Here is a 27,442-nt window from a genome sequence, read left to right as displayed (position 1 = left end):
ATGATTCAATTGGCTATTGAACCGCTTAAAGGGGAAGTTAAGGCAAAAATTAAAATTTCACCAGTTGTAGTCTTCGGGGTGCTGAGTCGAATGGTCGTGGTCCGAGGAAGCTGAGACGCTCCCTTCCTACTTGAACCCCAATCGAACTCGCGCACTTCCACCGAAACTGGGTGACTGCGCCCTACTAGATGGGGATTTGTATGCAAAATATCACTAAAAGCGCCATTTCGTTCTTATAAAAGCACGGATGACCGCGATTGCCCCATATGTTGTAGTCTTTTGGACGTTGAGTCGACTGGTTTTGGTCCGAAGAGGCTGCAATGTAGCGTTCCTCCTTTATTCCCAATCGAACATGGTTGAACAAGCGGTCACGTGCTCCTGCGTACACCAGTCACCTGGTCACCGTGCCTGCAGGGTACAACTTACTAGCCTGTTTGACGTTTTTTGGGTGCAGTCCTGTCACTCGAGTTGAACCTTGGTGTGAAAGTTGTCGCCTGCTGGCGTGGTGACCAGGTGATTTGGGCACCCAGGAGCACGTGACCACTTGTTCAACCATGTTCGATTGGGAATAAAGGAGGAACGCTGCATCGCAGCCTTTTCGGACCAAAACCAATCGACTCAGCATCCAAATGAGTACAACATATGGGCCAATCGCGGTCATCCGTGCTTTTATAAGAACGGAATGGCGCTTTTAGTGACATTTTGCATACAAATCCCCATCTAGTAGGGCGCAGTCACCCAGTTTCGGTGGAAGTGCGTGAGTTCGATTGGGATTCAAGTAGGAAGGGAGCGTCTCAGCTTTCTCGGACCAAGACCATTCGACTCAGCACCCCGAAGACTACAACTGGTGAAATTTTAATTTTTGCCTTAACTTCCTCTTTAACGGCTGACACCCCCTGAAATCCCCAAAACTCTGGCTGGACTTGAAAATGATCCCACTTATGGGCTCACCGCACCTCAGTAAGTGGGTGAGGACAAGGTGCAGAAAAAGGATTGACGGCATCAGGGTATCCGTCCTGAGATCCAACTGCAGTTACCTCTGCCCCCAGTGAAGGTAATACTTGCTACTAGTGTGGGTGGCCAAATCAGAGTGGATCTGATACAAGCTTCACTAGTACCATGATTACACAAGAGTTAATCTAGCCAGAAGTAGTCCATGGTTAACAGGTATGTATACTTCAAATAGAATGTACATGAACCCTGAAACCAACAAAGGTGGCAGGTACAACATTACACCTTCAAGCAGCCGAGCCCGTTGGCAACAGACCCAACACAATCAGGCATAAGTGTACCCACCACTGACGCCCGCCCGTCCGCCCGCCCGCGCGCGCGCGCGCCCACGCTCGCCCGCCCGCCCGCACGCACGCACGCACAGACACACAGGCACACAGACACACGCACACACGCACACACCCCCCCCCCACACACACACACACTACTAGTACTACTATTGACAGCTGCCAGAAATGGCCACGCTGCTCCTCGAAGGGAGGTACTGTCAGAGAGGTTAGGGGAGAGGTAGGCAGTGCTTCAAATGGCGCTCCAGGTCCTGTCGCCTCCGAAACTGGCGTCAATTACAGACTCGGCAATGATGTTCTAAGTGCTGGCGATGAGTCACTGTAGGGCGATTCGGGCGGGGTCCACAGCGATGGCGCTTGAGGCCAGCAGTAGACTTAAAAGTATGCTGGCAGGCTGTACATACCGGGACCTCGGCAACAGGAGGAGCATCACTAGGCGGTCGGTCGTCACAGTTGTCCCCCTCTTGACACGTATGCACTGCAAGCCCACCCCTGCTCCGGAGCCATCTACCGCAGGCACTGCACTGACCCAGGCTGTTGTGATACGGGGAGCTGTCGGACTGCTGTGCACTTGTGCCGGGCCATGTCAGCGCGACGACGAAACAGGCGGTCGCAAACGTGGCACAAAATCGTCTTCGGGGCAGGCTCCTTTACCCCCGCTGCTGCCGACACAATATCACGCCACTCTCCGTGATCGTTGGCCGATTCGAAACAATTGTGCACACCGGCCACAGTCAGATCAGCCCGGACAGCGTCTTTCCAGGGATGTCGGGGCCCGCAAAACGGGCGAGCGAAAAGCAACTGCTTGGGTAACCGATTGTCATCAAGCCGAGCTAGGTGCCCAAGCCACTCCAAGCGTCTTCTCTGTACCATTCACGACAGTGGAGTAGGGTCACCCCATTGTGCGCGTAGTTGCTTCGATGTGATGTGTTGCTCCCATTGGTGGCCGCGCGAAATGCCAAGTATTGACCGTAGGTTTGCGTGATGGAACCTGTCCAGCTTGTCCAAATCCGACTTCAATGGGGTTCAACACACACACACACACACACACACACACACACACACACACACACACACACACACACACACACACACACCTTGACCTTGACCTTGACAAACAGCTGCCGTTAAACGGCTAAGCTGCCCTCATGAGGAGGGGAACAAATGGGGTAGCATCACGGCGTAGCGGCAGAACATCCGGCTTCATGCCGCTGCAGATCCTGCTGTCTGCGATATCTCTCGCCGCACGCACAGCAGAACTTGAACTTAAGACGCTCCCTCTCTGTTGGTCGCTTGCCACGCTCGCAATTGTGCCGTTTAAAACACACACACGCACGCACGCACGCATGCACACACACCCAAACACACACACCCTCGCACACACTCACACGCACACACACAAGATGATAATTATCACATTGTTAGAGTTTCATGATGAAACGATTACCAGAAGATCGTTTGATCTCGAAGTGGTGTATGAACTTCTTGCCCTGTACTGTAGGTCAAACAATAACTATGGGTCTGAAGCTGCTTGCCATCATGTGATCATAGAAAGTTCTTCGCAGGAAAAGCACATGGTAAAGGAACAAATATTTATAGACGTCGAAGTTCACAATTAATCGGTAGTTTGCTGCGTTTTGTCACTATCGCACCTGAAAAGGCCTGATGAATGGACGTGAGAAGCAAATTAGGCCTATTGTTAGATATTTGAGGGATTCTGGCTCTGGTACAAAGTCGACCTTGCTAATTCTATGTTTTTTTGCCATGATAATGATCCTCTCTCCGAATCACCTTCTGTATTTCCTCGATTATACGTTGCCCTCGGTTATAAGTTACACCCCGATTTTCAGGTTTGAGCCATAATTATTGTTTTGGTATATTCACTTCAGGAGTAAGTCACGCTCGATTGTATGTCACAACCCCCTTTTTCACACTGGATTTTAGTGTAAAAAGGTGTCACCTATATTCGGGGAAATACGGCATTCGATTCCGCTAGAGCTCTACAGCGAAATTCAATAGCACCGCGGGTTTTTTCTGCCCCTTAATGTGTAGATTACGCACAGGGTCTAGTGTAAGTAAACCAATGGGTACCATACGTTACCAGTATTATGGCAAGTTTGGATACCCCCTCGATAGGCGAAAGCCTTTGGGGAACCCTTAAACAATAAAAAATTACAACAAATTACAAAATTACAATTATCAGTGATTACACAACTTACCATAGCAAGGTGCACATGCCTTCACCACATAGCGTTGAATCTCTGGCTTGTGTGCGCTGGCGATATGCCTGTGTAGGTACACAGCCTGCGCTGTCGACCATGCAAATATCACCAGCAGGGAGAACTCTATCGCGACGCCGACGAGCGTGCACGAGAGGATCGTCCTCTCCACCTCAATACGCACAATCTCCATGACGACGAGCAGTGAGATTGCCGCGCACTGGTGCAAGAACATCACGTTGCTGGACTCCTGGCGCAGCTTGCTGCAGAATTGATCGCAGAAGTCAACAATGACGACAGCAGGCGATTACTGCCAAGTGACCTTCCCATTCTCAAAAATTGGGGAGGGAGGGGCAGGGGGGGGGGGGGCACGTGGTGACCTTCCCATTCACAAGCATCGGGAGGGGAGGGGGGGGGGGAGTGCAGCACTGGCTATATTCATGTTGTTCTGGATGAGAACTGAACAAAAAAAACTATAAATGTGTGCCAATACTAGCAGATATATTCAGAAAGTGGTGGACATCACGCAACTGCATTGTAAATAAAATGGGGGCTTGTCAACTGACACATCCTCTATTCAGTTGCTATTCACTCTTAGCGCATGCGCTAGATGAAAATTCTTTTATCAGTGATTTCAAAAGAAGTGAATAGCAACTAAATAGAGCGGTTGTCAGTTGTCAAACCCCTTCTATTTTACTAGCATACACACCTGCTATAATTTGGGTAGGCTTGTTTAGTGACTTCATACCAATTACCTCACATGCTGACAGTGCATATGTTACGGATTTCGTCTCGTATTGATTTACGCATGTTGTTGTATTTGGTTCTTGTCTTGTGGAGTCCAGTGTCTGATGTCATATATGGTCTAGGTGTACGCGCGAGTATGGTGTGATGTGTGACGTTTATGGTATGTGGTGCATGCAAGAGTACGCGTTGTCAGAGTGTGAGGATGTGCTTCCGTCTGTGTGAGAGTAACTGTCAAGTGAATGCTGTACATGCGCAGTGCTAGTTTGGTCTGGGAATGAGAGTCATGTGTGATTCGTCAGTGGTCTGGTTGTCTTGGTCTTGGTCATGTGTTCTGTACGTATTGGTCCCTGATTGGTCGTCTCGATTTGTCGTCGGTTTATTATTGCTTGTTCTTTGTTGTTTTCTTTGAGTCTTTTCCCGGGAGTCTTCCCGTTGTCCTTTTGTCGTCTCCAAGTTTGTCTCTCTCCTCCTGCGCCCCTCGTCATTTCTTGGTATAATATAAGTATTGAAGATACAATCAAGAGTTTGCGTTGTTGTGTGGCGGGGGCCAGGGGGAGAAGCCTACTTCACATAGTTTCAAATACGTTCATTATGAGCAAATCACCTGGGGGTGGTGGGGCAGGGGGTGGGGTCAGAACTGGCTGTATACATGCGGTTCACTCAGGATGAGAACTTTACAGACAACAGTTACTATTGAAAGTATTCATGCAGACCAACATTTGAACACACTCATCCCATTCGGCTCAGGGGCTCCACACACCGAGAATACTAAAATGCACCAACAGCAAAATGCAGGTGCAATTAATGTCAGACAGTCGATAACCTCACCTAAATATAAGGTAGCAGAAGAAGCTGATGGTTATGAAAGCAAGTGCAACCGAGAGTCCATAGATAGGTAGTTTCTTGCGGGCGACATAACCTTGGTCATCCGCTGCGATGGGAATACTGTCATTCGAACATGCTGCACGTCTCGAGCCATGCCAAGCTGAACGCAGAAACGAGAAGTCATGCAAAAATGCTTAAGAGGTATTCGAAGGGACCGTGATCCAATTTTTTGGAATAAAAAACTTTGTGTGTAAGTGGCTGGAAGGGAGTTTTGAGAGTACTTAGAAAATATAAGGTCAGGATTAGATCATTAAACGGCCACTGAAACGTTGTCATGTAGAGTATAGTATGAAGCTACCAGCAAAGGATCCGACTTTTGAAAGTAGTACTCTACGACCACCATGCAAAGGGTAAAAGAACTGCTTACTAGTAGAGTTCATTGATTGATATTCTATTTTCAAGGATTCTCCAGAGGCAAATGGATGCCTATCAAACGGAGTCTCTGGGGAAAGGAAGTGAAGGTGGCTGTCATGAGAGAGGGAGGAAGGGACATGACAAGGTGAAAAAGTAAAGATAATACAAACAGGAACAGCAGAGGCTACTTGCAAAAATGACGGTACATGCAAGAGTGATGTTTACATCTAGTGCAGTAGTGCTTCATAGATGTGTACACCACCATGTGGCCCAATATCTGACGTTGAAGGGCTGTGGATCGTTGATCGCCAACCTCCCAGACTCTGGCAAATTCCACTTCAGGTAAACGGTATAATAATGTTAGTTTTTGAAGTGTGTAAAGTCGGTTGTTGGCCATAGCCGAGGCGACGGTCACATGTCATGCAGGAACTGCATGGAGCACTAGAGGTATTGCGACATGCCAGTAACTATAATACACCGGCGTGAGAATAAATACTCACCTCTGCACAGGCTGTCCAGTCTGCAGGGCCAAGTCGAGTTGTGTACCTGATGACAGTGGAAGGGCATACAGACAGACCTATATTATGTATGTGAGCAGAAATACAAAAGAAGTGAAGAAAATAATTTGTGACATGGAAATTGTGGCCGCAAGTCATGCGACAGAGTCCGCCAACGAAACCAGATTTTAAACAGTCAGATCGCATAACTTGTGCCCACAATTTCCATGTTACAAAATGTTTCCCTTGGCTCACCATCTGAGTTCTTGAAGAAAAGAATGAAAGATATTTCCAGCAAAACAATCGGATCCTCCTCCAACCCCCTCCCCCATATATAATCTGCCTAATGAACATCACAAGAAAACATTATTGCATACCAAAATCTTTGGTGCTCTTGCGTGTGAACCAGTGATTACAATGTACTACTGTTGTGGACATGGAAATCCGGTCGCACGTCTAGCGGCCCCAGGTCGCTGGCCATGCAGCCGTGGGTAAGCAGTACACTCATGCATTGTGCGCATCGGATTAACACGACTGTGCACTGCACGCACCGCTCTGTACGCGTTGAGGTACGCGTTGAGGGCACCGGCCCCGATCAGGCGCGTGCCCCGTATGGGTTCCTGGGTGCCCGGAACCCCCCTTTTTGAAAAATTTCCCAGGGGAGGCCCCCAGAACCCACCCTTGGAGGGCACCAGCACACGCACCTGCGGCGATCAATCGACTGGATTTCCATGTCCATGACAGTAGTAACCCATAGCACTCCTTACTCAAAAGGGGTTTTCAGAAACATTATCGTAACTCAAAGTTCGGAAACGAACGTGTCCATACCTGAAGTATGGTTATAGATGCATTGGGCACTGCATCTGTGTGCGTTGCTTGACATCCAATCATCACAAACATGACGTCATCATCAGCAGTGTTGTAGACGTCTGTCTGTAACCATGGTAACTGAGTGTGGTTCAGGTTAAACACCATGCAGTTTTCTGCTGTGCAACCACTCAGGGCATTGTCAGTGATTGGGGATGCTGTGGAATTCATCACTGCGCAAAGTGTGTCAGCATTAGCTCTTGCAAGAACAGGACCGTGTTCTGAGGAGATATCAGACAATATGATGTCCAGCTCCTCACATCCTGGCCAGTCTTCTACATTGGCGTTGCGCAGAATCAGGCCAACGCCTGGGCATACTTGCAATACATTCTGATGGTCAATGGCATGGCGGTGTCCAGCCTGATCCACTGGCGTCACTGTGGCTGCATCATTACACACTGGAACAAAACGCATTGCGCAGCAGCGCAATCACACACCATACAGACAAAGATCGGAGCGACTCAGTACACAGAGATCAAAACCCGTCAGCGGAAGAATGCGCTTTTTCGGGGGGGGGGGGGGGAGGGGGGCATGCAGTCGTCTGTCATTGAGTCGTGTCTTTCCTGGAAGCCGGGATGCGAGGTTGCATTTATTCACTAACATGGCTTAAAGTCAATGAAAATAATTATTATTCCCTTAGCTATGCAAAAGACGTTACTTCAGTAACGTCTGGCACTAGCCAGAGTCCACACAGCTTTAATTCCGTGTTTGTCTGTTTGTTTGTTTGTGCCATCGGCATGCCTGGCGCTATCCCGTACCTGTCCCGTACCGTACCATCAAAGACATCATTACGGTGTTGTACGGTATAAGGAGGTCATAATAGCATGTCGTACAACAGAATGATGAAATTGTGGGAAATACCAGAGACCGCTTGGGAACGATGACCATTACAACAGTCTTATTGTGATTGAGAGTCAGGCCAAGTTTCTGGAGATCAGTAGCGAGTGCTATTCCGATCATTATGTTAGAATTACAAAAGCATAGACAGGATGCGTATTATCAAGAGTACATAACCCCCCAGAGTGTGCAACGCTGATCCAGCTCTGCATAGGGTCTTGGTCGAGCGGAATCGGATCTTCTGATGTCATGCGTACACTCCACACCAGCGCAAGGCCGGTCTCGAGGCAGGGCGCCATTGTTTTTGATCCGAGAGTACCCGCGACTCCCCGGGTTCCCCTCAGATGTGTACGGTATTATGACGCAAAGATCCAATTCCGCTCGACCAAGACCCTATGCAGAGCTGGATCAGGCGTTGCACACTCTGGGGGGGTATGTACTCTTGGTATTATAGAAGACCCAAGTTGCTGAAGATCAGTAGTCATTGCCGATAACGTGCAGAAAAACTAAATCCGCAGCCTCTTTTGCCGTCGGACAGGATACGTATTTTAGGAGACTGTAAAGTTATGTAATGTGCTCTACAGGCCACCATACATTCGGCCGTCAGCAACAGTTAAGCACGAGCACACTATCAACGCAAAGATATTATTGTATCCTTGTATTGTATCGTATTGTATGGAATATAATTTTTACCTCTCGTTGGCTCACCAGGTCAATGTATTACTACAAAAAGGCCAGAAAATCCGATTGTGAGGGGCAGTTTTAATAACATAACATGCATGATGAGCTAGGCGAAAAAAGCAAAGCGTAGGGCCCTGAGCTTTCGAGCTCTCTCATTAGTATCACTACTTGCGCCGACAACCGTACTAGTAACTTACTTATGCCAATGAATGCCATGATCAATAGCCATCTACGCCGCAGTTGCCGTCCGCAATTAGCCACGAAACAGGCACCTACGCGCCGTAACATCACATCCGCAGCACTGGCAGCTTGCATGGCATGTCCGCGGACGGGCCAGTGTTGTCTCTGCTGCTCCAACAACGCTCCAGCGCATCGGCGCTTCCGAACTAACAAAGTTACTTGAGCGCTACATCCAGGTCTGAAGTCGCCGGACCCGCTCACAACTGTAGCGGATGACGCACAAGTGTCAAATGCAAGTTTCTAATGCCAGGCTGGCAGTGGTGGAAAAGCTCCCGACTCAGGTCCGAGAACAAGGCGTTAGCGATGATTTTTGGCAATAACAAAAACAACTCTTCACTTCCCCTATAGGCCTAGTGCACTTTCGTTTTACCTTGCTCATTGCGCCAAAAGGTGGCGTGAGAGTTTGAGTGGTCGTAGCGGTGCTACATGAGTTCCCAAGAGGCCAAAATCATTCGCATCACGTACACGTAGGCTCATCTGCATGCAAAACAGAGGACCGACTCACATACCTGCTGTCGGCTATCCTCTGGCGTCCCATCAGGGGCCGAGATAGACAACCATATGGCCATCCAGATGGCGAACGCGAACCGACCGCACCTCACCGCCTTGCCTGTCAACTACAATTGCACTTCACTCGTCAAACTAGTGGCCACCACCAGGCCACCGTGAAAAGCTTGTTACAGTAATTTGTTGAAAGTCGATCTCGCCCTCGAGCCTTCACTACATGTACATCTACACGTACTGCGACCTGCAGAAAGGAGCAGAATTTGCTTTTGCGACCAGTGTGTATTGTACAGTCGTTTACATCCTAAACAAATAATAAAAATATTAGTATTGAAAACTCATCCATGAGCTGGTACGTGAAGGAAGTTAGTTGTCACGCAGTCTTTGGCAGACTTTGCTGTCCCAATAGGTGATCACGTACCAACGAGCACAAACGAGTACCTAGTCTGTGGCTAGCGGCTAGGCTGTGTACATAATACGAACGTGATACGTACCGTCGTATCGATACGTGCGTGTCTGATTCCTCAGGAATTTTGTGTACGTTAGCACTACTATACTGAGTACTGTAGTACTGAATCAGTGAATGACCCGGGAGGATGTTTCGGAAATACCCACTATGAGTTTGCCTCACATGACGAGGCGTGCATACCTAGCCTATAGCCTAGGGCGACTGCACCCTGGAGCTATAAACTGCATGCATACCACGTGGACATTCATTCACGTGCTGAAGCCAAGGAGCTAGTTTCCTTTCGATTTCACGCACGGTAGGCCACTACACTAGGTCTAGGGTGCTGCAATACGCAACGGATTGAGTACGAGCGAGGATATCACTTTTGCCTGGAGCAGAAGGTCGCTGGGTCATTACACATCTCAATCCCCTCGAGGATGAGTAAGTACGAGTAGTTCCGCTAGTATAATTCGGATACTACTACTAGTAGTCCTGCGTCTGGCTCGACATTAGACTGTATTTTAGACTGTATTTACAGCCATTTATGACGTCATTATACTGTAATTGCAGCCATTTTATCTCCTTTCTACCTGTTGTTTAACTACTGGCCGGCGTGTATTTACCGCCATATTGCCAGGTGCGTGTTTACCACCATAATTATGAATAAGGTTTCGGGAGCTTTAGTGCCTGCATTACGCAGCAACCTAAAAGAACTTGAAGTTTTCAGGCCTTCGTTTCTACCCAAAGGGAACACTTAGTCCATTCCATTTCAACCAGAGCCTATAAGATTACTGGGGTTGTAAAGTGGAACACACAGTAGATCAACTACACTCTGCAGGTGTCCACACAGAGGCTGAAGACAGTGACAAGCTCATACGCACATGTACAGTATGTACATTGTAGCTACCTCATCTTCACCCCCCCCCCCCCCCCCCCACACGGGCAGGGCAGGGCTCAAGTCAAGGTTGAACTGAAGCCCTTGTCTCTTCTCCTTTTCACTTACCGTATTTTCCGGAGTACTAGTATAGTGCGCACTTTGGATGTGCTATTTTAGGCCCTAAATCGCAGGTGCGCACTATGCTCCGAATATGAAATGCATGCACTTCAAATTCAATGAAGATTGAAGTGCGCACCCCCAATGAAGATTGGGGGTGCGCGTTATACAAAGGTGCGCACTATACTCCGAAAAATACGGTATGTAGAGATGGTACACTAATAGACCATACTAGGCCTGTTTCAATTCGGAAATACAGATATACAGCCAGAAGGTTGACATGAGCAACATCCAACAATTTGTTTCGGCCGATGTTATGTTTTGCGAGGTTCCGGGTGACAGTGTATACAGGCGGCAACAGTACAGGCTAAAAATTCGATTCAGCCGAAATGGGTTTTAGCCCTGGGAGGTCCAAATTCGTATGGGCTGAAAATTAGTAGACTTACAGTATACAAGTGATTCGCATAATTATAATTGCAGGGCGCAAAGTGTGCTCAGAATGCCGTGGAGACTGAGCAAAGTACACTCAAAGTGTGCTCAGAATGCTGTGGAGACTAACCAAAGTACAGTCAAACAGTGCACAGAAAGGCCATAACTATAGCTGAAAAATCAGAGTTTCATGCACAACCGGGGCAGTCAATGTGCAAACAATAAGAGGACGGAAAAAAGTGTTTTAACTGTGAGTTTCACGCAGTAAGCGATCATCAGAAACAGCAACCTCTCTGTATTGCAATCATTATACATGAAGTATAAAGGGTCCAAACGTCCCGGAGCACTATAGCAGGTGAGCATAGATACGCCTAAGCACTTGCTGAGTACATACACTCACACAAATACACACCCACCCACTCACCTCCCCCCCCCCCCCCCCACACACACACATACGCACTCCCCCCCCCCCCCCCACACATACACACTCACAGGTACTAGGTGCGCGCAAGCACTCACACTCATACACGCGCCAGCTGCAGTCGGTTTTGCTGGGATACAAGAAGCTTGCCGGCGACTCCGGCACTCTCAGGCTTGATCACAGATCTGAAAAGTTTGCCGAGAAGAGTCTTTAACAATGACAACCATCAGCACCACCAACGTCACGTTGGCACGCGAGATTGACGACAGGCAAACGACTATTGAGCCAACACAGACAAGTCCAAACAGCAGGAAGGACAAGCGGGCCAACAGTAACGCAAGTAAGGAGAATCAAGTGAGGAATTTTATTACCCCCTGCTAGTTTGTTCCTAGGTCTCCGCTTCCTGGCCACGTACATGGTACGTACCAGCAGCAACGCACAGACCGGAACGGCCAACAGCAATGGATCCACCCATCGGGACTTCAGTTTGACATCTACGCAGAAAAAAGAAACAAACGTAAAAAAAAAGAACGAAAACGTAAACAGAATGTTAGTCTTTAGTCTTGACCAAATGTTCCATGTGGACACACACACACACACACACACACACATGTGCACATGCACACACACCACGTACCATGTACCATGAACACGCCCGTCGCAAGAGAAGCACGGAAATCTGCAAATGCACTGGATGTGCACCCACAGATCTTCTCTTTATAGCAACGATAGCGGATCTGATTCTGATTGAAACAGATCAAGACAAGCGCCAGATAACTGTCTAATCCACACAACTGGCGAAGCCATGTGAATCGACCCCCCAATGCACACCTGGTCTACACCACGCGGAGTACATCGGAATAGGACGACCTAGACAGTTACCTATGCACACCCTACACTTGCTGGGGTAACCAGTATAGCACACACACACACACACACACACACACACACACACACACACACACACACACACACACACACACCCAGCCACCCAGCCACCCAGCACACACACACACACACACACACACACACACACCTGACCTTTGACGCCCATCGCCGGAGGCGATGATAGCAATGCTACCGCAGAAGCCATAGCAACTTGTGCCGGGATTGCACCATTCAACAGCTTGCAAGGCTGAAGAATTGACCGTCACTATTCAGCCTGGTCTACACCATACAGCTATTTGAAGTGGTTTTTCTGGCCAGTGAATCCCTATTTTTGGTCTTTTCATTTTCATTTTTTTTTCTTTTTTCCCGCACACACATCACACCACATACTCCGGCATGCACTGGCTGTTGGTAACCACCCAGAAGAATGAAAGAAAAGTCAGGAAGAGTCTGAGAAAGAGAAGAAAGACGTGTGTGACCATAATCGTCGGGAATCGAACCCGCAACCTATCGATTGGAAATCGCTGCACATACCACTGCACCATATGGGACACACACACACACACACACACACACACACACACACACACACACTACTACTACTACTATTGACAGCTGCCAGAAATGGCCACGCCGCTCCCCAAAGGGAGGTACTGTCAGAGAGGTTAGGGGGGAGGAAGGCAATGCTCCAAGTGGCGTTCCAGATCTTGCCGCCTCCGGAACCGTCGGTTGTGGCAAACTTGGCAGTGAAACTTGAATTGTTGGCGTTCAGCCACAGTAGGGCGCTTTGGACAGGTTCCACAACGGTGACGCTTGAGACCCGCAGCCGATTTAAATGAACGCTGACAGTTGGTGCAAGTTACACCAGGAACAACAAGAGGAGCAGGGGCAGGGGCCGGCGGCTGGTCGACATCGCCTAGCCGACACTTATGCACCGCAAAGCCTCCTCTGCTACGTAGCCATCGGTTGCATGTTGGACACTGTACTGATCCAGGCTGCTCCGATACCGGGAGCTGACGGATTGCTGAACACTTGTGCCGGACCATGTCAGAACTACGGCGGAACAGAAGGTTGCAGGTTGGGCACTCGATGCTCTTCGGGGCGGGTTCCTTGTCCTCACCTGCTGCTGTCACCACTCCACGCCACTCTCCACGATCGCTTGCCAACTCAAACCAGTTACGCACTCCAGCCACGGATAGGTCCGTGTGAATGGTGTCCTTCCAGCGACGACGAGGTCCACAGAATGGCCAAGACTGAGGGAGACAGGCAAACAGCAACTGCTTCGGTACTCTGGTGTCATCAAGACGAGCCAGGTGCCCAAGCCACTCCAACCGTCTCTGCTGCACCATGCGTGACAATGGTGTGGGATCACCCCACTGTGCTCGCAGTTCCTGTGAAGAGATGCGCTGTTCCCACTGTCGGCCTCGCGATACGCCAAGGATGGAGCGAATGTTGGCATGGTGAAACCGGTCCATTCTATCTAAATCTGCCTTCAACGGCGTCCAGCATTCTGAACCATACAGAACCGTTGACAGTACGCAAACGACATACAGGTGGCGCCTGGTAGGGAGGTTCAGGCTCCGGTCATGTAGGATGCGCCGAAGACCACCAAAGGCCCCTGCACCCTTTGCTAGACGGCTCCGAATGTCCGCTTGCGACCGCGAGTCTGGAGTGATGGTGGAACCAAGATAGGGGAATGAGGTGACTGCTTCAACCCTATCACTGCCAATGACCAAATCAGAGCAATCAGCAGGGCAAACTCCGAAACCTGCAACGAGAAGCTTGGTCTTGGTCATGCTCACTGTGAGACCCAAGCTGGATGCGACCTCACAAAAGGCACACAGGGATTGATCGGCTGCGTTGCGAGTTGTAGCGAGCAGTACAGCATCATCCGCAAACTCGAAGTCATCAGCATGGCCGGACTCGGAGTGGGGACGACGCCTAGTGACACGAGGGAACAGCTGGCCATCAATTGTGAAGCTGAAGTCCACACCAGACTCTATTCCACGCTCAACGAGAAGGGATCGCCAACGCTCAATAACTAAGCCGAAGTACAAGTTAAACAGTACAGGTGCCATAACGCACCCTTGGCGCAGCCCATTCTTGACAGATATCGGATCCGTGCAACCACCGGCAACGCGAACGCAAGCTGACATGTCTGTATGGAATGATTTGATGATGGCCACAGTCGGGGGCGGCACACCCAGCCGCAGCAATGCCTGCCAAAGAGCTTCGCGAGGGACAGAGTCGTATGCTTTGCGGAGATCCACAAATACGCAGAAGAGCTTCGATCGATGTTCGTACGACTTCTCGACAAGTTGACGGACAGAGAAGATGGCGTCCGCACAACCACGGTGCCGCCGAAACCCGCATTGGGATTCAGGCAGTTCCGCCTCAGCAATACCTCACACACACACACACACACACACACACACACACAAAAATGAGCATGTGCATGATTGGCGTCAATCAGCATGCAATAGAAATGCAGGGAGATATAATTCCCGGCAGATGACACGCGGTCATACCATCGGACACGGTGTGCATTCTGACATGAAATAAGGTCAGAAAGTTATACTGTAAAAGCCATATATATAACGGAGTGCTAACTCTAACGAGTTAACGAGGAGAAATCTGTCGTTAAAATAGAAATCGTTATACAGAAATCGATACATATACTGTCCTATTGAGCATTGAGGAAGAGTGAGAATCGTTACCTTTGGTACACGTAAACTAGTCACTTTTGGGAAATCGTTATATATGCGCCTCGTTAGAATAATGGCTTTTACAGTAAATGATGCCTGGTAAACGCAGCAGCGGCTAGTGGGAGTTAAGGCTCATTCACAAGGGAACAATGTCTCTTTCGGCGCCCTGACATGCTAAACACAATACTTGCGACAAGGAAATGACTACCGCATACTGTCGCAAGTCGTAGTCGCAAGGCCACTGCCGCAGAAGCAGACCAAACTTAGGCCTCGTTAAAACCTACCCCGTTCGTTCTTCAACACCCTGCTGAACTGTATGCCCCGGAAAGAACAAAATCAACACCATTCCCGTACTGGCTACTTACGAAACTGGCATTGGCTGCTCGGGGTCTTGCGGAGTACCAGTCAAACGTGCACGCATCCCTGACAAGAGCAGCAAGTAGGTTGAGTACGCCGTGAGTACAAGTAACTATAGCCGCCTTTGCGATGTACACCTCTGGGAGCAGCTGGTGAATGACACCGGTGCGAAGTACCAGTCAAACTTCCACATAGTCCGTCCTGGCAACAAATGTAAGTACGATGGCGACGCCGGTGAATATGATGGTGACGCCGGTAAGTACGATGGTGAAGCCGGTAGGTACGATGGTGACGCCGGTAAGTACGATGGTGACGCTAGGTAAGTACGATGGTGACGCCGGTGAATATAATGGTGACGCCGGTAAGTACGATGGTGACGCTAGGTAAGTACGATGGTGACGCCGGTGAATATGATGGTGACGCCGGTGAATATGATGGTGACGCCGGTAAGTACGATGGTGACGCCGAACATGACTCCAGCATACTAGTAGAGGCGGCTGTGTGACACATCGCTCTGAAAGTGGCTCGTGAATGTCAGAGATGCGGCATACCAGTCGAACTTCCACACAGTCCTGGCAACACGATGGAGATGCCGAAACTCATTACAGTAGTAGTGGTAGAGCCGGCTGTGTGACGTACCGCTCTGAAAGTGGCCCGTGAATGCCACAGGTGCACCGGTGCAAGTGCCTTGGTTACGGCGAGCAGGAAGGCAGAAGACAGGAAGCAGTACGCACACATGCTGACGAAGATGCACGGCAAAACAGTGCGCCAAATGGAGAGCGCACGGACAGAGATCATCTGGTATATGACGATCATGTTACATCTGCCTTGCTGAAGTTCCCTGCAAGCACACCACACAGTGACACAAAACAAGACGCCAGAAGAAATGGAATGAAGAAACCTTGTAAGTTCTCACAGACTCCTGGAAGCAAGCGAAAACGTTCTTGTTTTCTCTGGCAGGAATCTAATGCCAGCAGCATAGAAGTATTTTATAAATGAGTTTACAGATCGTCGCTCAGATCAGGTTATCGTTAGAGCAATATAAAACAAAAATCACATGCCCGTAGGCACAAAGCGAATCGCCGACAATACCAAGATACAGATCATGCATGTATTCTGGAAGAAGGGATGTATTTCTTCAACGTTCACATGACCTAGGTATGACTGTACCATTGACACAACATACATAGATATCCACACCAAAGACTAACACATGCACCCCCCCCCCCCCCCCCCCCCACCCACACACCTCCCTCTCCACAAAAAATGCAAATACCCACGCAAGCGCACACCCACCCAGGCAAGCACACACAGACACACGCGCGCGTGCACACACTCACACACACACACACCCTTCCCTCCGTACACCTTTCACGTGGCCAAACATTGTCAGAGGCGGTGTTAGTGTTAGATGCTGGTGATGCAACAGCAGCAAAAGCCATAGCAATGTACACTGGGATGACAGAAGAACTGACCAAGGAAAAATACAACCCCCGCTCTGCACGCATGCACACTTATGCAATCTCCGAAACTTTGCCCCCCCCCCCCCCCCACACACACACACGCACATGCTATGCCATGCCGACACGATGCATGCCCGTGCGCACACAAATTTCAGGCTAGCCTCAGAACCCGTTGTCACTCCGACATTTTGCCCTTTGCTCGTTCTTAATTATGACCGCTTGGTGGTGTGTTATCCGCGAACAATGGCAACCCACAGACACCAGCACATATCCACAACACAGACAGCTTGCATCCAGTGCCCTTTGACTAGCATGATGTGTTTGCAAACAGCACTGTCAGGCGCCAAAGAACGTAGCACCGAAGAATGGACAAGCCAGGATTTCACCGAGCACATCATATCGATCAATACAGTCATGGTGACTCAACCTGGCAGAGTTGTGTATGTGTACAGCATTGTAGGACGCCGATGAATGTAGCGCTCAAGAACGACCAGGCGAGGATTTCAGCGACCACAGCATACCAATCGATATACTGTAGCGGACATGGAAATCCTGTCCATAGACCGGGGCCGGCGCCCTCAGCGCGTACAGAATGCTGCGTGCAGTGCACTTGTTGATCAGATACGACCAGCGCGCTGCAGCGCATATGCATGATAAGTATGAATCGCTTATCCACGGCTGCATGGCCAGCGCCCTGGGGCCGCTGGACGTGCGGCCGGATTTCCATGTCCACGACAGCATATGCCCGTGACTTTACTCTGCGAAGGCGTTTGAGTACACGCGGTTGAAAACTCGCTGGGACGTGTGCAAGGGGACGGGACATGCACATGACACCAGCAACGTGACAGAGCCGCCATCACTACATGATGGTATGTATGTAGGACCGGTGGGAAGAAGTCTTGATCGGTCCCCGGCCATCCGCCAGCCATTCATACGCTGTGTATGATATGGAGGATATACACATGACCTCTTCAGCAGTAAACACACGTTGGTAGCCGAAACGTTGGTCCAGCCATGGTCTGACTAAGCGGACCAGTTCCGCAGGGCCTGCAGTACAGGATGTGTTTCATGGTCGGAGAAACGTACGAGTGTCAAGTGCCCAGTGTCTTGTCATTACATACGGTACGATCGGTGGCCGATGAACTGAGGGGTCAGCCTCCTAGCCTAGCCTGTTTTCATTTTCATGCAGTACAGTCTATGCGAAGTTGAGTCACCGTGTATACATTAGTATGCTGTGCTTGATGAAATTCTAGGCAGGTCGTTCTTCGGCGCTCCGTTCTTCGATGCTCCGTTATTTGGCGCTCCGTTCTTCGGCGCTCCGTTCTTCGGCGCCCACCAGTACTACAATGTACACATGACCAACCAGTAGGGTATACATACTGTACGCACAGGCTGTACGCATCGTGGGCGGGGCAAAGTGAGCGGCTGCTGAAATCAACCTGATCCTCTTGGATGCACACATGATCCTTTGGTTAAATTGGTAATGTGGAAATAACGCCCACGCACCCGCCCACACACACACATATACCCCTCCCACACATACTCATGTACACACACACCCATACACACACAAACACACGCTCCCCCCCCCCCCCCCCCCCCTCACTCACACACAAGCACGCACCCCACAGAAACGAGCGCTGGCCGCATGAGCTGTACTGCTGTACTTAGTGACACCATGCTTCTTTGGCACAAGTTCAGGAATACATTTTGAGCATGCCACTGCAGTACACCCGGGGCGTACTCAGAACACTTGGAATATACTCCATACTTACGTTAGTCGGACAGGATGTTCCAACCAGTCTCAAAAGCGGAACGAGCGCTATCAACCGGCTGCGTGTTCCTCACGCACTCTGGCGGCGTGTGCTGCCGGTCGTAAGGTCTTTCAGCTCCTGCTGTATCCGAGCTGTGGCGGTACAAGTACTCTCCATTCGCCTAGGAAGTCCACGCAACGAAAAAAAAACAAAACAATAGAAACACATTAATTTAAGTAGTGAACCTCATGGAAAATTGAAGTGCAACTGCGCTCGGTGAAATCCGACCAAAAAGTGCAAAACTTGCGCCCTGTACCTGTTTCGATCACATCGCTGTACTTGTACATGCGTAAGTCCAGCTGCATTCGCACCACTTCCACGGCATCAAGGGCCGTGCAGAATGAGGGCGCGAAATGTGCACTCGGGGTCGGACTTCACAGAGCGCGACCGTAGGAACATGTAAAATGCACAAAATGGTTTTGTTTGTAGCGTACGTCACAAGTACGAGTTTCTTGCTGTTTTCAGCCCCCTGAAGGCAGTTTTCAGGGGGCTTGTGACTTTTGGAGAGCATTATAAAAGCCCAGAGAGCAAGCTGAGCAAACTTGCCATGCTGATACTTCCTCTACGGCCGCCCTCATGAGCATCTCTTGGTCACCTTCGCATAATATACGGACAATGATCCCAAGCCTCCCCTCCCCCCCCCCCCCCCCCTTCCCTGACTCTCACAGCCACAGGCACACGTACACATACACACACACACAAACGCACGTACGCACGCACACACACACAGACACATGCACCGCCAAACACACACATACACATGCACCGCCAAACACACACATACACACACATGCACACACTCTCTCTCACACACACACGCACACACACACACACACACACACACACCACACACACACACACACACACACACACACACACACACAAGCAAACACACACACACACACATACACACACACACAAATACACACACACACAAACACACCATGTACCATGTATACGTCCGTCGAAAGAGAAGCACGCAAATCTGCAAATGGACTGGATGTGCACCCACAGATGTTCTCTTATAGCAGCGATAGCGAACAAGATCTGAATGAGACAAGTCGAGACTTGTGCACGATAACTGTCTAATCCACTCAACTGGCGCAGCCATGTGAATCGAACACCAATGCACACCTGGTCTACACCAAACTGAGTACATCGGCATAAAATGGCCAAGACCGTTACCTATGCACACACACGCGCACACACATGCATGCACGCATGCCCGCACACACACACACACACACACACACATGCACACACAAGCACGCACACTGACCCACGCGCCCCCCCCCCCCCCCCACACACACACATACACACACACGCACACAAGCACGCACACTCACACACACCCAAGCGCGCGCCTGTGCACACACAAGCTCGCACACTCACACCCACCCAAGCGCGCGCTTGTGCACAGTTCAGCGGATGTCTGGGGCTGCACACAGCGCAGCACTAGTTGACTCCCAGGAAAAATTGCCCTGAGCAGAGATCTCATCTAGCAGTACAGTGGAATCCTTCCGAACCTATTTAAGATATGGTTTCTGAAGGGCAATATCGAGTATCAATTCATATTTCGGCATCGGGACATGATCAAGAATGATGAAATTGTTTTTGCAACTTTCAGGAATTTTCTATTCGATGATCTATTCTCGTACCGCACACGGCCTTAGGCCTATAGGGTTGTCCATAAAATTTATTTTAATATCGAATTTTTTTCACAGAACGAAATACAATGTAATTTCGCTATGGGGTAGGAGGGGGTTGAGCAATGTCGTCCTCACCTGTCGCAATGTACAGTAGGCGCACAACTGCCATTGACAGAAATGCTGCGAACTTCGGTGAACACCTGCGCTCGACCCATCACTGATGAGTGACAGAAGGGGGCATCGATCAAATCTCGTGTGATCAAATGGCCGACCGGCTGATGAGTTCAGTCTCGTCAACTCCAGACACACTCCCGTTCCAGCGCATAAACGCAAGCCCTTCGGACGAACGCAGCGTCACCACGATCCATTGCCCACCGGAACACTCCAACAGGCCAAGTAAAGTCAATTACCGAACAAACTGATCCAAAAACCAGGCTTCTCTATTGATCCTGAGGTGTTTAGTTCTTGTACAAAAGTTCGTTTTCATTCTGTGTGCAAGTGGCAGCGCTAGCATGCATGCATGACATGATGCTCTAGTACATGTAGCCGTCATGCATGCAGGCGTCAAGCTTTGCTTTGCTCTAAAAACATTGTTTTTGAAGCAGTGACTACACTGTACTAGTGCACTGTAGAGTATACAGTGCAACATTAATTTTTAGTGACTATTTTTTACGTACAGTGTAGGTCTGTTTCATGCTTTTGCTTTGCTCTAAAAATAGTATAGTATTTTGACCAGCTAGTACTATAGTAGGGTCCATCGGATTCTGCCGGCGGAAAAATTGGCAGAATTCGGTACTTTTTCTGGTACGTTTCATGCATGTTTGTTCAATTATTGTTTGGTATGTGGATAACGAAATGGAGCAGAATTCGAGGAATTGCCCGCCATAAGGTTTGTATGTTTCTGCCAATTTTACTGCTTTTCGAGCAGAATCTGCCACCTTTTCGAGCAGAATCCGCCGGTCCCTACCAGCTAGCTACTCTCTGCCTCAAAAAAAACTAATAAAAAGTATTATTAATATTAGTTGTCCATGTAGCCAACTTGGCTGTCCCGTAATGTCATATACATGTGAAACCACTCTCTCGCTGTGTCCTTCAGCAAATAAACAACCCTGAATGTGAACTAACAATTCGAAGCAGCGACTTCGGCGCTATTAAGTAATAGTAAATGAAGCTGGTTACTCCTACATGTACATGTACGTGGAACTCAGCCTGCCTGCCAAAATGTGTTACTAGTAGTAGTACATGTACTTGCGTGAATATGTGACACTTAGAAAAGACAGTGCACTTTGGTATAATGAGTAGATCTACATGTACGTGCTGTGTGAATGGGAAAATTCCACAGTGTAGATGCAAAAATGCCTCCAGGACTGATACCTGACCCATTTTTCTATTGTCTCTTGCACAGGTACAACCCATACACTCTAACGTTCCTACACTACAGACTTGAAGAGGAAAGTTTTCGATCAAGTGTATGGACGTGCTACTGTGACTAATGATATCAGTGCTGATAATTTTTGATTGTATCAGCAGTCGTTTAACTACACGGGCTGTACCAAGAGACAATAGAATGGGTCGCGTATCGGGCTAGGGGCCAGTTTTGCATGTAAACAGACTGTGGCATTTGCCCGCCTACACAGTAGAGACCAGGTGTCAGCACAACTCACTTTTGTCACATCAACATAATAATGGTGTTGTCCTTGTGCATTCCTCACCAGACTCTGTCCCTCCTGAGCTGACCAATGAGGACTCCAGTGCTTGCTGGACATGCCCATGTACAATGTACGCGTATACAGAGAATGTGTACCTAAAACAAATAATAATTACATGGCGTACATGTACATGTAGATATGAAGCAGCATGAACATAGAGCTACATCCTCCCACGATATTGAAATTAGCCAGGGTGGGTGGGGGGGGGGGGGGATGATGGGTCCTGCAGCCGACCTAGGGCCGTACCACCCATCACGAGCTATCTCTAGGCATCACTCTGTCAGGCATTCTCGAGAGCTCTTTGCAAGCGGCCAATTGCCAATGGCAGGTGCGGCCTCTCACTCTGCGTTCTTAACTTCTTATTATTTCAATTTGTCATGATGATTACAGTCAGGAATCCTGCCACAACGCCTGCACAAATACATATGAATAATAAAGTTCTAAAAAGAAATACTAAACAACAATAGCTGCCTCAGAAACCACCAGCGCGGCGGGAGGCTCTTGTTGATCAATTCTTTGTTGACATTTTCCACTCCAGGGAGTGATTTCTGCGCTTATGTGCATGGACATGTACAATGTCCTCTACTTGAACATTGTACGTACGGAACAGCGATGAGAGCACAAGCGTTTTGACAACACAGTGACGCAGTCGTCTGTCAGTTAAACAGGGTTTGGCTTCAAAGCATGCTAGGAACAAGCCATATCGAGGTTGCGAGCCACCCCTCTCAGCAAGAAATTCGACATTTCAATGGTGGAAGATATACTACGAAGAGAATTTCAAAAAGTATGGTTCGCGGCGCGATCATTCAAACTTTGCAGGATGGATCTGACCTACATGCTAGGCACGGAACCACAGGGTTTGATGTCATAGCTGACCCACAGAGTCTCACCCACAGGACATTCGTGTACACATGACTACTAAATTAGTGGACGTCGTCAACTTCTTCCCGCTGGTCTCAAATGTACTATGACGTGTTATTTCGCCTGACGAGCAGTCTTGCGGCTCAGGTGTGCAATGTGGGGCTTCCAGGACAGCTCATTATCGACTATTACCCGGAGACACTTAGCCGAAGGTGTGACAGCAAGTTTGTCAGCATGGCAGAACACCTCAAGTTGTGGGTAGACGTGTGTCAGTCAAGGATTAATTCAAGTTGGACAAAAACACGAGCTCCAGTGTGGGGAGCAACACTTTCATTCGACGCCGGTTCGCGTACCGGGCAGGTCAAGAGCAAGGAGTCGTACAATTCCCTGGTCAAGAACCACCTTTCCGCTTCCGTGGGACGCCACCACCCCGTGATCAGGCGTCAGATGCGGCTCCTAAACGGTGGGGGAGGATAGATCAGATCCATCAACCATAGGCCAAAGTCAATCGACTGGATTTCCATGTCCGCTACAGTAGGTGTTCCGCTAGCGTTTTAAGGTGTACTGTAAAAGCCATATACATGTATATAACAAAGTGCTAACTCTAACGAGTTAACGAGGAGAAATCTGTCGTTAAAATAGAAATCGTTACACAGAAATCGATACATATACTGTCCTATTGAGCGTTGAGAACATGTGAGAATCGTTACCTTTGGTACACGTAAACCAGTCGATTTTGGGAAATCGTTAGGTAAAAGCCATTATTCCAACGAGGTGCATATTATTATATGCGCCTCGTTAGAATAATGGCTTTTACAGTAGGAGGTATGATGACACTTAGAGTCAGTTGGAGTTCTTGTAGGCAGCTGACAGCACGGATATCTGCAGGTTACTGGTAGTGACTTAGGTCGGACTGAGGCAGCAAAACCAAACTGACTCTGAGATGTGCCAGAACGACTCGTGGCGTGAGGTATTTGGAGGCCAGCGTCGGTCTGGAGCCTGCTGCTGGTGGTCGACGTTGAAGGAGCTACCAGGGCACACATTGACAATGGCGAGCCTGCACCTCCAGGGATGCCCCTCCAACACTAGCGGGCAGGGGGGGGGGGGGTTGTCTGGCTACGCAGCCCTGTGCTGCAGAACCTCACTGCCAATGCACAACAGACTTACATGTGCTTCAGTACTCTTATGAACCAGCCGTAGCTTTATGCATGCATTTGCGGATGTTGTCTGAAACGAACCTGTTCATCCCCCTCCCACCCCACGACCGAAATATCTCGTTCCGTGAAAAAAAATATTGGTATCTAGATGTCTTGATAGACAATATGATTGCCCAAAGACAATAGGAAATAATGGCTCGCCTAGTATAGGGCCGGAACTCTTTCTCTCCTTATCTTATCGCTCAGGAGCATGGCATTTTACTTCCCTGTAGAATCTCGTATTCACAGGCGATCGTGCAGGGCATGAAACTTTAAGTGCCTTACCACCAAACAGTCTTCCGTCTACATTAAATGTATTTCTAGACAGTTTTCAGAGTTGAACATTGTCGACCACCTGCAGCATAAAATCACGTAGTGCCGGAAAAATCTTGATAGGTTTAACACAATACATTTGAATGGCGGAGAGGGCTTACAGTGCATTCCCTGGTCGACTCTTTTCCGATATCCTCTTCAATATCCTCTGCCTTCTCTGTTCCACCGTAATCGCGGAGATCTCGCCACGTAGTGCTATGTGAAGATGGTTTATTCTGATATAAAAGGAGTTGTTGTTGAGTTATTGTTTAGTGTCACGTTATTGTCTGTGCGAGTAAGGTGATTGATTGTGAGTCCTAATCGGGAGATATTCTTCACGTATTGAGTTTGGAAGATGCGGATGGTCAACGGTGTGAACATGCTAGCGCTCCAACGCGCAGGGACATATTCCGTCCTACTACTATCTTTACGTAAGTTTTTCTTCATTTGCAATAATAACATTATTATTGTAGACTCGAAGGGTCTTTTAAAATGATCTTATAGGAAAAAAGAGGTTCAAGAAAACTAAAAAGTCACGCTACATTGTCCAGTAACACCACCACTTACTGCACGGGCAGCTATTGTTTCCCGAGTCGTCAACAAGACGCTCTCCTAGTCCTGTGTTACAATTAACTTACCACATTGCCAATCCTCTTTTTTCCAAAATGGCTTTGGTGTTGAGAACCATGGTATGTGTATGTTCTGCGCTGACATTCATGCCTCTACAGTGATTCATGGCATTGTGTCGGACACTGCCGGTAATAGTACGGACAATGCCACCGTCCTGGACGTCCACACAGCTGACACATGTAGTCCCGTCAGTACTGCGTTCTGGTTGGAGAATGGAAGCAGATATCCCAGCTGCAGTGATGTGAACGAGGTAGCAAGTAGTCTTGGTGGTCACTTCGTCGCAGAGCTTCTAGACGGTAGCTTAGTTCTGAACAGTAGTGATGGAGAGACCTCAAACTTGACGCTCAGCGTTTGCACGCAACCATGCATGAATCCGAACGCTACGAACACATCATCTCATGACAACGCAGATATCCTCAGGGAAGAAGAAATGTCCTTCCTGATAGGATGTGAGTATGCCGCAGAATCCATCCAAGTCATTGGATCAGCAACACTTCGGAAGAGTGTTATATATCAGGTATGCCCCGGTATTTTGGAACTGTATTTATTATAATTTCTTGTACACCTCAAGTGGAACGGACAAACACACCCAATGCATGTCACACTACTGCCTTGTTCGCTTGCAATAGAGAAATAGAGGGCACATGAGAAAATGAGTGTGGGTCGTAAAATTCTTGATGTAAATGTAGCTTACACTTTCCATTCATTAACCCTGCAAGTGGACCTCATTGGGCGCTTTCGATTACACGCATTTCGGTCAATTCTAGAATTAGTTATTGTTGATGCACAGTTCGATTACACAAAAAGTGACAAATTCCGTCGTAGAATTGATTTTATCCAATTCCGTCGAATCCATCAATTCTGAAGAGAAGGCGGAATTTCTCTAATTCTGGCGCCAGAATTGCACTGTCGGTGGGTTACCGGTTTGGTCATGACTCAAGCGCGCGAAGAGCCTCCCTGGCCGGCGTGTGCGCGATGCTAGGTCCACGTGCGCGCGATCGATCGCGAGGGTGTACGTGGTCTCTTTTTGCGATTCATCAATTTCGTTTGTGATATGACATGAATAAAATGCGTTGTGAATTTCAGTCGTTCGTTTACAAGGCCGGAATACGCTCATTCTGGTCATTCCAGAATTAAAAAAAAAACAGTTCCAGAATTGTGTAAACGTGTAATCGAAAGCGCCCATTGTCACCTGATGAATTCAAAAGTAGGTGGAAAGTTTTCCCTGAACCTTGTTCGTTATGGATGCAGCTAACGAGGTTCGCCCCCTTGTCGGGCATTGGTTGTGGGACTTACCACCTCACCCTCGCCGTTAGGAGCTGCATCTGCCACCCTGGTATCACAGGCATGGTGGTGGCCTGGCACATGAGAAACTTCCTAAGCTGGTTGTGTTTCTCTATACAACTGTATAGCCGGTGGTAACGCGGACGTGTAAACTTTACGTTTTTGTTCGTTTACTTGCACGAAGGTCAGCAACTCGACAGCATCGTCGACGCTGGAAGACTGGCTACTCGGTGAGCACATGGTTTGCAGAGCATACCTTTTGATTCTTCCCAACTCACATGGTGTTCACTACACGCGAGGTCGCGCGGTTTCCTGCAGACTTGAATTGACAGTTGAATAACTCACGACTGCTACCCAGAGCACAGGAAATGTTCCTTCGAGTTTTACACTTGGAATTGCAATAAAGGACAGCGCAAATGCGCGAGCTCTCACAAAGGGATCAACACACAACACCTTAACAGGCTAATCACGGAAATCACCATAACCTCTTTCTATGTATGTCCTGACAAATTGAAGTACAATCTGAATTTCATATTGGTGATCAAGAAATAGAGACATTAAATTGCAGACATTGGTACGGGTTGTTGCACAGGTCAAAGTATAGTGATTTTTGCAGGATTTGGAGATTGAGTGAAGCAAACTTGTTTTGTTGCGTCACTTAGCATTGTGTTGTCTACCCATCCATTCCGTTGAACAATTTTAAATCAGGAAACTTCCAGTCAAATAGGATGGAATTAGGTCATCCCACACCAAGCAATGATTGATTAGAAAAATGATGTGGTCAATTTTCACTTGAATCAAAAGTCCGTACCATCTTTGCCAACACCCGCTTCGAACCCGCTGGTTTCATTCCTTCCAGAGTTTCTATAACATAGTAAAGAATGGTATGGCTGATTTCTACAGCATGCATTTGCTATAACCCTTCCTCTTCTCAATCTATATGTTATAATTTTGCAGATATATTGCCAGTAAGCCATGAACGGAGACCCCATCGACTTAGGCCTCGGACTTTGGGGAATCCATAAATAAAATAAAAAAATAAAAAATGTCCATGTACATGTACATGGGTCTGATGAAGTAACACTACACCTGCTGGTATAGTGCTGCCAACTGAAATCCGACCCCTTTAGCGATTCGTTCACATTCTAGCGGT

General features: G+C 48.5%; 1 protein-coding gene and 1 long non-coding RNA gene across 3 annotated transcripts in view; both read right to left on the bottom strand.

Moving 5' to 3' along the window:
- The window catches only part of LOC135812112 (adhesion G-protein coupled receptor G2-like), an 11,660-nt gene extending 2,351 nt beyond the window's left edge, over nucleotides 1–9,309 (bottom strand). The window contains exons 1-5 of one of the 2 annotated variants that reach the window (XM_065325440.1): nucleotides 9,135–9,309; nucleotides 6,829–7,265; nucleotides 6,004–6,049; nucleotides 5,093–5,249; nucleotides 3,518–3,780 (exon numbers count right to left, since the gene is read on the bottom strand). In XM_065325440.1, coding sequence (XP_065181512.1) covers nucleotides 3,518–3,780; nucleotides 5,093–5,249; nucleotides 6,004–6,049; nucleotides 6,829–7,038 — 676 coding nt within the window. In that variant the 5' untranslated portion in view covers nucleotides 7,039–7,265; nucleotides 9,135–9,309. The other variant, XM_065325439.1, reaches the window with a different exon arrangement.
- Nucleotides 9,310–11,486: 2,177 nt separating this feature from the next.
- On the bottom strand, nucleotides 11,487–20,770 carry LOC135812111 (uncharacterized). The gene is made up of 4 exons (XR_010552750.1): nucleotides 20,433–20,770; nucleotides 18,610–18,769; nucleotides 15,380–16,212; nucleotides 11,487–11,915 (listed from the first exon to the last, which is right to left on the bottom strand). It is a non-coding gene; the product is annotated as an uncharacterized LOC135812111 (long non-coding RNA).
- Between the last annotated feature and the right edge of the window lie 6,672 nt (nucleotides 20,771–27,442).

Source organism: Sycon ciliatum, chromosome 3, assembly GCF_964019385.1.
Source record: "Sycon ciliatum chromosome 3, ocSycCili1.1, whole genome shotgun sequence".
Lineage (NCBI taxonomy): Eukaryota > Metazoa > Porifera > Calcarea > Leucosolenida > Sycettidae > Sycon > Sycon ciliatum.
Note: the sequence above shows the minus strand (reverse complement) of the source record. Positions and strands in the feature narration are given on the sequence as shown.